Genomic DNA, 12,836 nt, shown 5'->3' on the forward strand with positions numbered 1-12,836 from the left:
AACAACGTAGTTCGGCCTCCAATTGTAGTTCCTTGTTATTTATTTCGGTTTGATAGTTTCTTCTGTGGATCACTAATCCCGATATGGTGCCCGATCGGGAAAAGTAGCCAAGATGTTTACGCGAGTAAGAGTTAGTTACTTCCAAACAACACCCGTAACACAACAGATAAAATTGACTTCTAAACTTTTTTATATACAAAGCTATCATCCGCCTTTCTATCCCTTTGTGACAGATTTGAATTAATTAACTTATGTTATTGGAAAACGTCTCCGTTCCATCTGGCCTAATGAAATGTCCAACTAAAACTGTCTGCTGCAGCCGCTTGGTATTCTTTCAGGTAAATGTAAATGTTTATATGGATATGGTTTCTGTTCTTTCGGACCTGTCCGAAAGAACAGCCACAATATCTATATAAGTACATAGTTCTGGCAATACCGGCCATGACCTTCTTCTTCTCTGCGGATGCACACATATTCCCCGAACTCTTACGGGACTTAGTAAGAATGTCTTCCACAATTAATGAGTGTGTTGGGGTGGGACACTACGAATGTAGTGTGTGGACAAGGTGAAAATGTGGGTCTCGCAGGAGGCGTGCGCGAGATAGTCCCTGCTCGGACTATCCTCTGTGTCCTCGGTGGCTCAGATGGATAGAGCGTCTGACATGTAAGCAGGAGATCCCGGGTTCGAGTCCCAGTTGTGGCACACATTTTCACCTGTCAACGTTGATATACACTCCTGGAAATGGAAACAAGAACACATTGACACCGGTGCGTCAGACCCACCATACTTGCTCCGGACACTGCGAGAGGGCTGTACAAGCAATGATCACACGCACGGCACAGCGGACACACCAGGAACCGCGGTGTTGGCCGTCGAATGGCGCTAGCTGCGCAGCATTTGTGCACCGCCGCCGTCAGTGTCAGCCAGTTTGCCGTGGCATACGGAGCTCCATCGCAGTCTTTAACACTGGTAGCATGCCGCGACAGCGTGGACGTGAACCGTATGTGCAGTTGACGAACTTTGAGCGAGGGCGTATAGTGGGCATGCGGGAGGCCGGGTGGACGTACCGCCGAATTGCTCAACACGTGGGGCGTGAGGTCTCCACAGTACATCGATGTTGTCGCCAGTGGTCGGCGGAAGGTGCACGTGCCCGTCGACCTGGGACCGGACCGCAGCGACGCACGGATGCACGCCAAGACCGTAGGATCCTACGCAGTGCCGTAGGGGACCGCACCGCCGCTTCCCAGCAAATTAGGGACACTGTTGCTCCTGGGGTATCGGCGTGGACCATTCGCAACCGCCTCCATGAAGCTGGGCTACGGTCCCGCACACCGTTAGGCCGTCTTCCGCTCACGCCCCAACATCGTGCAGCCCGCCTCCAGTGGTGTCGCGACAGGCGTGAATGGAGGGACGAATGGAGACGTGTCGTCTTCAGCGATGAGAGTCGCTTCTGCCTTGGTGCCAATGATGGTCGTATGCGTGTTTGGCGCCGTGCAGGTGAGCGCCACAATCAGGACTGCATACGACCGAGGCACACAGGGCCAACACCCGGCATCATGGTGTGGGGAGCGATCTCCTACACTGGCCGTACACCACTGGTGATCGTCGAGGGGACACTGAATAGTGCACGGTACACCCAAACCGTCATCGAACCCATCGTTCTACCATTCCTAGACCGGCAAGGGAACTTGCTGTTCCAACAGGACAATGCACGTCCGCATGTATCCCGTGCCACCCAACGTGCTCTAGAAGGTGTAAGTCAACTACCCTGGCCAGCAAGATCTCCGTATCTGTCCCCCATTGAGCATGTTTGGGACTGGATGAAGCGTCGTCTCACGCGGTCTGCACGTCCAGCACGAACGCTGGTCCAGCTGAGGCGCCAGGTGGAAATGGCATGGCAAGCCGTTCCACAGGACTACATCCAGCATCTCTACGATCGTCTCCATGGAAGAATAGCAGCCTGCATTGCTGCGAAAGGTGGATATACACTGTACTAGTGCCGACATTGTGCATGCTCTGTTGCCTGTGTCTATGTGCCTGTGATTCTGTCAGTGTGATCATGTGATGTATCTGACCCCAGGAATGTGTCAATAAAGTTTCCCCTTCCTGGGACAATGAATTCACGGTGTTCTTATTTCAATTTCCAGGAGTGTATATATATCAACGCCCGTCAGCAGCTGAAGGTATTAATATAATTCTAAATGTAAATGTCGTGTGACTACGGCCACCCATCGGGTGCAAGTCTTTCGATTTGACGCCTCTGCGGCGACATGCGCGTGGATGGAGATGAAATGATGATGATAAGGGCAACACAAAACCTAGTCCCTGAGCAGAGAAAATCTCCGACCCAGCCGGGAATCGAACCCGGATCCTCAGGGTTGACATTCTGTCGCGCTGACCACTCAACTACCGGGGGCGGGCATTCTTTCAGGTATCAGGGTGTGAAGATGCCTAGAAAATGTTTCCGAAAATCAGAAAAAGAAACACGGGATCCTGCTGCGATGACACTGGCCACATTACCTGTTTAGGTACGTAAAATTGCTCACTACGTAAGCCTTTAAGAAAAATGCATATAGTTCTAATATATGACTTCCTTTTTCCCTTAAAATGTTTGGTGTGATACCTTATAATATGTAGATTCAAAATGTGTAAATGGTGACCTTCTATAAATAACCATGGCTTGGTGAAAACTGAATTTCTCTTGGAGTACCCGCTTCCCGACCCCCACTCCCATTCCTTCGTATGAGGTCTGAGTAAGTCCTATAATGTCAATATTGCGTCTTCTGCAAAAAATTTTGAGGACCACTTTTCTAGGGTCACAGTCGCAGAGTTCTTCGGAGTGTGCCTGGACAGACAGTTGCGACAGAGAACCAACTGAGCGCAGACATTCTCGTAATTGCAGTCGTCTCTGATTTAACTGACTTCATCCGTACTGCGCAAGCCACCCTACGATGTGTGGTGGTGGTTACATCCGGAACCGCTATCGCCGTCCAGCCTCCCGTGCCTTCCCTGCTACATTAGGAAATGGTGCGTGGGAAGAGTTGACTGTTGCCAATTGAGCGAACTACGCAATCTCCGCGAATGGCAGCGATAAACAGTATTGAAAAATGGCCATAAGCGCCTTGGCCGATAATTGGCTTCAATAATTTGCCAGACAGCTCTTGCGTGACAGACATATTGACCCACTGGCAGCTAATCCTTTCAAACTCGTTAGCGTATGAAGAGAGATTAGCACCCACGAAGCTCTGGAAGTCAAATGAGTTATCAGAACGACTAGGAGAAAGAGCTCATTGTTGATAGACATGAGAAAGAGTTACTGGTACATGGTGGACGAAAGAAATGTATGTACCACAGCTCGATACATACAGAAAAGATGTAGGCAGATAAGGCGAGTCTGATACAAGAGCAACATCAGTGAATACTAGATGAACAAAGATCATTATAGTTTTGAGTGAAAAAAAAAACGCCATGGATTAGTAGTTCAATAAGACCAGAGTGACACAGTTGAGGTATAATCTTTCCCCAGAAACTCCAGTTGCATTTACATGTACCATAGAAAATGCATATCGCTGACAATATGACCAAGTGACATTGCTGACTAATCGAATTTCAGGCACATCTTCGACAACATTGCCGGGCACTGTTGCCGCCAGATGGACGAAAGCGTACTACAGTTGCCGTCACGAAACCAGGCGACTCAAGGTCGCTCATGTCTGCCCCCTTACGTCCAACCCCACTTCACTCCTGGTCCTGTAATGTTGCCAGCTGGTCAGTCATTACAATTCACTACATCCGCGTGGTTGGTTGGGCTTTCTGCTTTACGGATATTGTGCCTGTGAGTGAAAGTTGCTACCCGCCTGTTCTAGCTGCATGGTATGACAGAATGGACGTTAAAAAACAAACTAAATGTATAATATTCAATGTCATAATATTCTTAACAAACTTGCTCACAACGAAGAAGCTAGGCAGAACACTAACTTTGCCCACGCACAAGAATTGACGCCAATGTGGAGTTTCAGAAAGAACAGGGCAGTGTGTTAGCGGCTACGTACTTCTTCAGAACTATAGGTTTGAGTACTGTCACGTTTCGCCGTGAAAAGAATATAAACAGGAAAGTAGATTAACCCAAACGGTCGATTTTAATACAGAAGTGGTTCGCAGAACTGCGTTAGAATTCTACAATGGTGGAAAATAACTTAGGCCAGTGAAGTCCGTTCTCACGACGCAAAACTGAGTGGGGGCTCGGAAACGTCTATTCTCCGCCTTCTAAAGGACATCGGTTTTAAATTCAGAAAATCTAACGATGGACATAAATTTGTTATGGAACGAAGGATTACAGCCGCCTCGAGACCTATCTATATATTTAGACTATAGCCGGCCTGGGTGGCCGAGCGGTTCTAGGCGCTACAGTCTGGAACCGCGCGACCACTACGGTCGCAGGTTCGAATCCTGCCTCGGGTATGTATGTGTGTGATGTCCTTAGGTTACTTAGGTTTAAGTAGTTCTAAGTTCTAGGGGACTGATGACCTCAGAAGTTAAGTCCCATAATGCTCAGAGCCGTTTGAACCATTTAGACTATATGTTTATAGTATACCGAGAACGAGACTGATTTCGCAAAACCATACAAACAAATATATTTGGCATGACTCTGAGGGAAATGGTGGCCGAAAAACCTACAGTTCGCCGTGATTGGTTCGTTGTGACTCATACCGGTATTTTACCAGGAGCAAAACTTTTATCTCCTGGCTGTAGGAGTTCTGCCGAATCTGACTACCATTCTGAAGTGAAAGGTGCTGTTTTGATGAACTGGTTCATTAATCTGTTGTGCTCATTGGAAGAAGGTTCCATGCTTTCAGGGGATAATGCCAGCTATCATTCCATGCAAGTTGACAAAACTCCGTCTTCGAACTGACGTACAATGAACATCGTGGCCTGGCTATGGAAGAAGGGTGCTGAAACTAGGGATAAAGTTCTAAGTAGCAAGAACAAGAGGTGCGAAGATGGCCTATACATCGTACCACATTGGAAAAGAAATGGGACACGAAGTTGTGCGACTTTCACCTTACCACTGCCAGAATAATCATATTGCGCTGATATGTTCTCAAGTTAAACGGGATATAACAAAAAGGGACACCACTTTCAAGCTTCCCAGTACTGAACGCTTTATGCATGAGTATCTGGCTCGTGTTACGAAAGAGGATTCGGCTAAATGCGTAAAACACGCGGGGAAGACGTGCGAAAAGGAACTACGCGAAGCAATAGGTTATGGATGCTGTATTTGAACCAGTCTGAATATGAGTGAATCAAAACATCGATAGTGAACTTTAATCAGAACCATAGGACGAACAGATTTAGGTATGTATAAAATCTTAAACAGCTGTTTATTAACCAAGCTGAGAATGTTGCTTCCACACTGCATGCGTTTTTATCCTTACAGGGTGTACTGTGCAAAATTTCCAAGTGCTCAAAAGTTTTTACGTTTGAAACTCCAAGACTCAACAGCATTTCTGGTAATCTGTCACTGAATTGTTTGTAACAGTCTTACTTCATGCACAGTCTATATAAATACGAATGGTAATCAGATTCGACAGAAGTCTTACAGACACTAAATACAAGTTTATCCTGCTGTGCTTGTAAGATACGGCAGTTTCCTGTTCACTTTTGTGCAGTGTATTTAGGAGTTTTAAGTGATGAGTCTGTAACAGCTGCAAATACAGGGCGAGTCAAAAAGGACTTTACGACTTTGGTGTGATACAGAAATTTATTGACATAAATTACAGGAGCAGTACATGCATCATTTTGTAGCAAAGAACCTCAAATTTCACATAAAAGTGTCAAGCGTCATTTTGGGTTGATTTGTGATGCTGCAAACGTCCGTCGGTAATGAGTTTCTTCCCACACTCGTTGCAGGAAATCGGACGTAACTTGTGCAACGGCAGCATAGATTTTACTTTTCAGGTACGCTAAATTGTTTGGTAGGATCGGAACATACATACGGTGTTTAATGAAACATCAAGGAAAGAAATCCAGTAGTGTCAAGTCTAGGGAGCGAGGTGGCCATGCTATTGGCCCTTCACGGCCATTCCACGACCTGGGAAGCGGTTGTCGAGGAAACTTCGAACTTCCTAGAGGAAATGAGATGGTGCACCGTCTTGCTGGTAGTAACCCATCCCATCTGTATCATCTTCATCAATCTGTGGAACTAAAAAAGTTTTCAAGCTAATCCAGATACACAATACAAGTGACAGTTTTCTTCACGATGAAGGAAGGGCCATACACTTCCAATTTGCGAAGGGCACAAAACACTAACTTGGGGGCTGTCACGAACGTGTTCCAGGGTTGCACGTGAATTTCCACTGCCTCATATCCTACAGCAATGGGAGTTCACCATGCCACTGATATGAAATGTTGACTCATCATTGAAGATTTTGTGTTCAGGAATGTCTCGTCGTCCTCTATCCGATGCAACATCTCCACACATAATTCCCCACGAGCAACCTTATTTGCATCACTAGTGATATGCCATTGTGAATCTGTGTGGTTTCAAATGTAAAAGTCTACGTAGTACTCGGCAAACCCTTCTGTGGGATGCCAGTCTCACAGACGCACGTAGCGTTTATTTTTGTGGGCTGTGGCCTGTTCGACATAATCATCAACACATGGGCGACTTAGTGATTTATCATGCCGTAGCGAACAGCCCATCTCAACCAAATTCTTATGGAAAGAGTAAATTGTAGGCCTGCTTGTAGGTTCTTTAGTGTATTTGTTGCGAAATTTACACCGAACAGTTGTTGCAGAGTTCGTTTCATGAAACCAAACCACACAGCGAGCACGCTCCGCACCAGTGAAAGCAGCCACTTCAACTGTGCGCTACGCTGACGGTCCTGGTGACGGAATGAGTGTTGCCCCAGGGATCAGTGCTGGGGCCAGTCCTGTTCCTTATTTACATAAATGATATACCCTCAAGTATCACAGGTGATTCTAAAATATTTCTGTTTGCTGATGACACTGGCTTGGTAGGATATCATGTGCAACGTTGGCACTGTTTCAAATAGTGCAGTTCACGACATAAGTTCATGGCTTTTAGAAAATAAACTAAGGCTAAATCACAGTAAGACTCAGTTTTTAAAATTTTTAACACTCAGTTCAACAAAACCTGACGTTTTAATTTCGCAGAATGGGCATATGATTAGTAAAACTGAACAGTTCAGATAGATAGTAAACTGTAGTGGAAAGCCCACGTTTAGGTTCAAATGGTTCAAATGGCTCTGAGCACTATGGGACTTAACAGCTATGGCCATCAGTCCCCTAGAACTTAGAACTACTTAAACCTAACTAACCTAAGGACAGCACACAACACCCAGCCATCACGAGGCAGAGAAAATCCCTGACCCCGCCGGGAATCGAACCCGGGAATCCGGGCGTGGGAAGCGAGAACGCTACCGCACGACCACGAGATGCGGGCCCACGTTTAGGATTTTGTTCAAAGACTTAATGCTGCCATTTTTACTATTCCAACGGGATCTGAGGTCAATGATAGTCTACTTTGTTTATGACGTATGGTATTATATTGTGGGGTAACTCTTCCCATTGGGACGGACGGTCCGGACAATAAGAGGTGTAACTTCGCGAACCTCTTGTCGACTGCTATTCATTAGTCTGGCTGTTCTGGACATTGGCCTCTCAGTATATCTATATATATTCTTTATTGTCGTTTCTTGTTAACAATATCAGCTTATTCCCAAGAACTAGCATCTTTCGCTCAGTTAATACTAGGCAGAAATCCAATCCGTATTTGGATCGCAATCCCTTTACTCCCGTGTGGAAAGGAGTGCATTATACTGCTGCATCCATTTTCAATTAGCTACCACAAGAATTAGAAAATCTTAGCAGTAACCCACGCGCTTTCAAATCTAATCTGAAGAGTTTCCTCATGGGTCAATCCTTCTATTCTTTCGAGGAGTTCCTTGAAAAATAATCTGATTTCTGTGTTCCATTGTTGATCGCATTTATATAAACTTACGGCTTGTCTTTTTTGGGTTCATAAAAATTTTATTTTGTCTGTTATTACTTTTATGTTCTAATTTCATGTACTGTAACGTTCCATGACTTTGGAGAGATTTGCTCCTCAATTTAGACGTGTAAAACAAAAATAAATAAATGCACTACGTGAATCAAGCTTGAAGTCGTTTGTTACAAAATAACACATCTACCGATTCTCCAAGTTATTTCAATAAATTTCTATATCATTCCAAAGTTGTGAATTCCTTTCTGACTCACCCTATATAATCTTTTGGGTAGGTGTGAAATCTTCTTGACCCTATTAAGGAGAGCAGTCGGAACAAAGCTCTGGCCCCTACGTGCAAGTTCTCGCTTGCTGCCACATTCATAGGTGACACGATACATTAGTGTCTCGGACGTTGCTGTAATTTCAAACCTAATATTTACTTTTTAATTGTTATTAACATTTGAAACTATCACTAATTAGCAGTGCTATAAGAAGAAATGACCTTGGCCTGCCTAGTTTCATGACGACCACTTCTATAGTGGAAGTGAATGTGGCTTTGCTGTTTTTGCATTCGACAGTGAAAACATTAGCAATAAAAAGAGAAAACTGCATTGTTAATCTGTTATTTTTCTAAAATAAGTGAAAGGTTTCCAAAACTTTCTCTAGTCAACTAGTGCTGGTTACAGATATTTTCCTGAAGTTCATAACATGATCATGAATGAAGGTATATGACGAAAGAAGTTGATCTGAGAATCAATGGGACCAATGCGACATACCGTAAACCAGTTGCAACCAAAGTGGCGATCACTCCTTGTGGTTACTGTTAAATGCGGAAGCTTGATGTACCACTTCAAAGGGCAGCTCTCATTAATACGCTTCTTGTTACCAGGAGAACTCCACATTTGATAAATGTGATATCTACGACCAGAGTTACAGGACATGGAAAATGATGTGGTAAAGGACGTATAAAATGGATTTTTGACAAGTTTCTGCCCCAGAGCACGGAAACACGCTGAAATGAAGCTTACAATAAATTTAAAAGTTTTAGAACCTTATGCGCCATTTACGGTTGGTTCTCAATCTTTAAAATATGCCCAGGCTAGGTAAATAGACGTGCGACTGTGTACTGTGTTTACGTGCTTTTTGTTTTCAAATATTTTAGTTATGACAGATATTTTCTAATGTGCTGTTTTTTACACATAAGGTGACTTAGCGTGAGGTCTAACTTAAAATGAACACGTTTCATAACAAAAAGATTTTTTAATGCCTGTATCGCCAGCAAAGTCTGTAGAAGCTGGTTGTTTTAAATAAATAAATAAATATTTATGCTATCTCGGCATTATAATGTTTTTAGAAAATAAAACAGATATCTCCCTCTGTTTTCTCAAAATGAGAAAATTCAACCACGAACAATACAGTACGTCTCACTGCTGCCGGTGATGTTCAAATACGATGGCAGCAGTTAGAATGTATCTTTTTAGATTCCTGTCTTTTTGTACATTACTTTCTAGGCCCCGTCGCTTTGGTCGCAGATGTACCAGATTTATGAAATTCATTGTGCTTTGGTTTGTCCATGTCTCGATTCCAGTTGATAACTAATCGAGTGCATGTAGATATGACTCGGCCGTACGAAATATACTCCGCTTTTGGTTCAATATCCGGCAACACCTTGGCAATACATCGGCAGCTACCGTCACCATCGTCCTCCATCGGCACTGTTGTCGGGCCATACGAAAATATTGCGATGTATTGCAGTCATATTTCAACAAGGTTGACGTTAACACTATTGCGGCCTCACATTGCCGTAACGTTGGCCTATGTACACACGCCATCAAGAAACGTCGGCAATTAATCGAAAGCGTCTATTCATCTCTGCTGAACTCATGAGCAAAAAAACAGAGGACACCAAAACGTTCAGTCCCTATTCCCCACTAAAACAATCATGCCACCTCTCACAGCCGCCAAAAAAGTAGAAAAGGGTAGAAAACAAGGCATAGCCGAAAATTTGGAAAAGAACAAAGTACAGACGTCTAACATACTTTCTATTTAAAACAACCTTAATTGGCTTCTTGTCTGCCTTTTCGTGTCTTTTTAAGTGTCTCGTGGGAGGGGCAGTGTCAAAACGCTGCAGTGAGCCGCAATAAAATAACAGTGCATGAAGATAATTAAAGCTCTGGGAAGTGTGCGCGCATGCCTGCTGAATAATAGAAGAGCATTAAGCTACCTTCAACAAGGAGGCTTTTATTAAAAGTGCAATGCTTCTGTTAAATTATTGGTGCTTAAGTTCGCAGCGTTTTTGTTTTGCATTTTGGTATTCCGGTTGCTATGGCTTTATTTATCTAGTATAATTTTTTATTTGTAGCTCACTGCTGCTATTTGAATTTACACATTGTCATTTTGTCATTTTGAGATAGTGAATGGAGATTGGTTATTGGCACAACGACCAATGTCTAAGTTAGATTCGAAACCAGTTCTAGTCAAATACTTCGCTCAATAAACTAGAACACAAGTGGAATCAAACCGATATTACCCTCCCGTTTCATTAGGAACAAAGGACAGACGTAAAATCTGTGAAAAGAGGTATCATTCATTGGAACGCCATTTTTCGTCATTCAGGAAAATACAAGGGCTATTCGGAAAATAAGTTCCGATCGATCGCAAAATGGAAACTACTGTGGAAATTTTATGTTTTGAACAAATGTATTGGGTAGTGTCTCCAGTATGCCTGTCACTCGCGGTAAGTCGCTCTTTTCAATTCTGAGCGCACAGTGAGCACATTAAGAAGCCTAGAAAGTTGTGTATCTCGCCAAGTGTGAGGGGCTGGTGAAAGATTTCGGCCGATGTGAAGCGCACAGAACATAACTGTCGCGCTTTTCGTTCTCCATGAGAATTATCAGCCGCGCTCTGCTGAGGCAATGAAGATGCCCCTACAGCTAGCGTTTCCTGTGTGAAGTGTTTGATGGCCCGCAACACAGCCCGTAATTGGCTCGTCCTGAGCTTCATCTCTGCTCAAATGAGCCGCAGACCACGGAGACAACATTTTGGCACAGACAACGAGCTGTAGACGATCGTAGAGGATTGGCGGAAAGCACAGGCGGCTCCCTTCTATGACGAGGGTATTGGAAAGTTGGCACAACGCTATGATAAAGATCTAAGTTGGAACGGCGACTATGTAGAGAAGTAGCTGCAAGGTGTTGCTACAGATTGCAAAAAAATTGATTTTCACTGTGGTTTCGATCAGAACTTACTTTCCGAATGGCCCTCGTACTCATGCCTCTCAAAAATCGATGTCAACAGTGAATTGCAATGGAAGGACAACAAAATGTTGACAAGTTTTCTAGCTGCTATTTCGGCTGTTACTAGATAATAGACAAGATGAATCCGAACTATACCAACAAAATTTCGGAGATTGTTCGGGTATATTTTCTGAGTATTGACAAATAAGGCGCCAGTGGTCTCCGGTCGTTCAAATGGTTCAAATGGCTCTGAGCACTATGGGACTTAACTTCTGAGGTCATCAGTCCCCTAGAACTTAGAACTATTTAAACCTAACTAACCTAAGGACATCACACACATCCATGCCCGAGGCAGGATTCGAACCTGCGACCGTAGGGGTCACGCGGTTCCAGACTGTAGCGCCTAGAACCGCTCGGCCATTCCAGCAGACCCGGTCGTTCATTGCAGAGTAATGATGTAATTATGATTTATTCGGTTTGTCGCTCCAGCTATCTTTGTTCTTTTGAAAATACCTCCACAACTGTGGAATGTGACACGCTATCACTGAAACGCACAACACAAGACACAAAGTAACGTAACGACAGTGAAAAGCGAGAGCACTGCGATGTGGTTGCTGCGGCTGCAGGAACAGGCCAGTAATACCGCCGTACTGGTCTTCGATTTCATTCAGTGACTTCATACACGAGGTGCATACCGGTCTGAGTGATAGCTTCAGGGTGAAGAGTAAAATGGGGATTGCGGTTGTCAGTAGCAAGTGCGGTGAGTGAATGGAACGAGCTTGTTTCCAAACAAGGTACATACCGCATAACGTCGACATTTTCTCTTCTGTGCAGATATTTTCAGTGCACTACAGATCCGAAGACAAATGGAGGTAAGGAACCAACTGAAATGCAATTACTCTATAACGATGCACCAGAGACTACGGAACCCATATAGAAAAATACTCAGACAACATCACTGAACAATCTCTGTTGTCGGTAAAGTTTACGTTCACTCTGCATATACTTTGAACATTCTGCAGCATTACAAATAGCAGTGGCAGTAGAGCTGCGAAAGGCGATTGTGCTCCGTAAAAAATACACAGTGAGCGTCCATTTTATGTTATTTTTGCGACGGAGATGTGCATGTTTACGGAACTGACACATCAACAATAGCCTGTTTCCCTTTAGTGCAAGTGCGCTGGAATAAAAGAACGTGGTGGGTGGTGAGTCGCACCTGCTTCTCGCCCTTTTTTCGGCCGACGAGCAGCTGGCTGATGACCTTGTCGACGTCGAGCGTCTGCGCGCGCGACTTCATGGCTAGCGGCTGCCCCGTGCTGGATGCGTGATGGGCGGCGCGGCGCGGCTGGGCTGCTACTGGCGGGGGCCCCACAGGCGTGCAGCGAACGCCGCCAGTTCCCGCGCATGCGCGCTCTGGCCGACATCTGCAAGCGCGATCCGCGAAAACATGCGGACCCTTGCACTACCGGGACGGACGGGGAACACCAGAGGCAGTCGCAAAGTAGTAATTATCACCTAGCAGGATGAGAGGCGGCACGAGCTCCCTCTCATATTTCTATCTTTGAGAAATTTGATTTTCCTCTCTAATTGC

General features: G+C 44.7%; 1 protein-coding gene across 1 annotated transcript in view; it reads right to left on the minus strand.

Moving 5' to 3' along the window:
- Nucleotides 1–12,587, minus strand: part of LOC126475483 (serine/threonine-protein phosphatase PP1-alpha-like) — a 552,942-nt gene extending 540,355 nt beyond the window's left edge. Inside the window, exon 1 of the mRNA XM_050103382.1 lies at nucleotides 12,462–12,587. Within this exon, the coding sequence (XP_049959339.1) occupies nucleotides 12,462–12,542 (81 nt within the window). The 5' untranslated portion in view covers nucleotides 12,543–12,587. The remainder of the gene's footprint in view (nucleotides 1–12,461) is intronic.
- Between the last annotated feature and the right edge of the window lie 249 nt (nucleotides 12,588–12,836).

Source organism: Schistocerca serialis, chromosome 4 (genome assembly GCF_023864345.2).
Source record: "Schistocerca serialis cubense isolate TAMUIC-IGC-003099 chromosome 4, iqSchSeri2.2, whole genome shotgun sequence".
Classification (NCBI taxonomy): Eukaryota; Metazoa; Arthropoda; class Insecta; order Orthoptera; family Acrididae; genus Schistocerca; species Schistocerca serialis.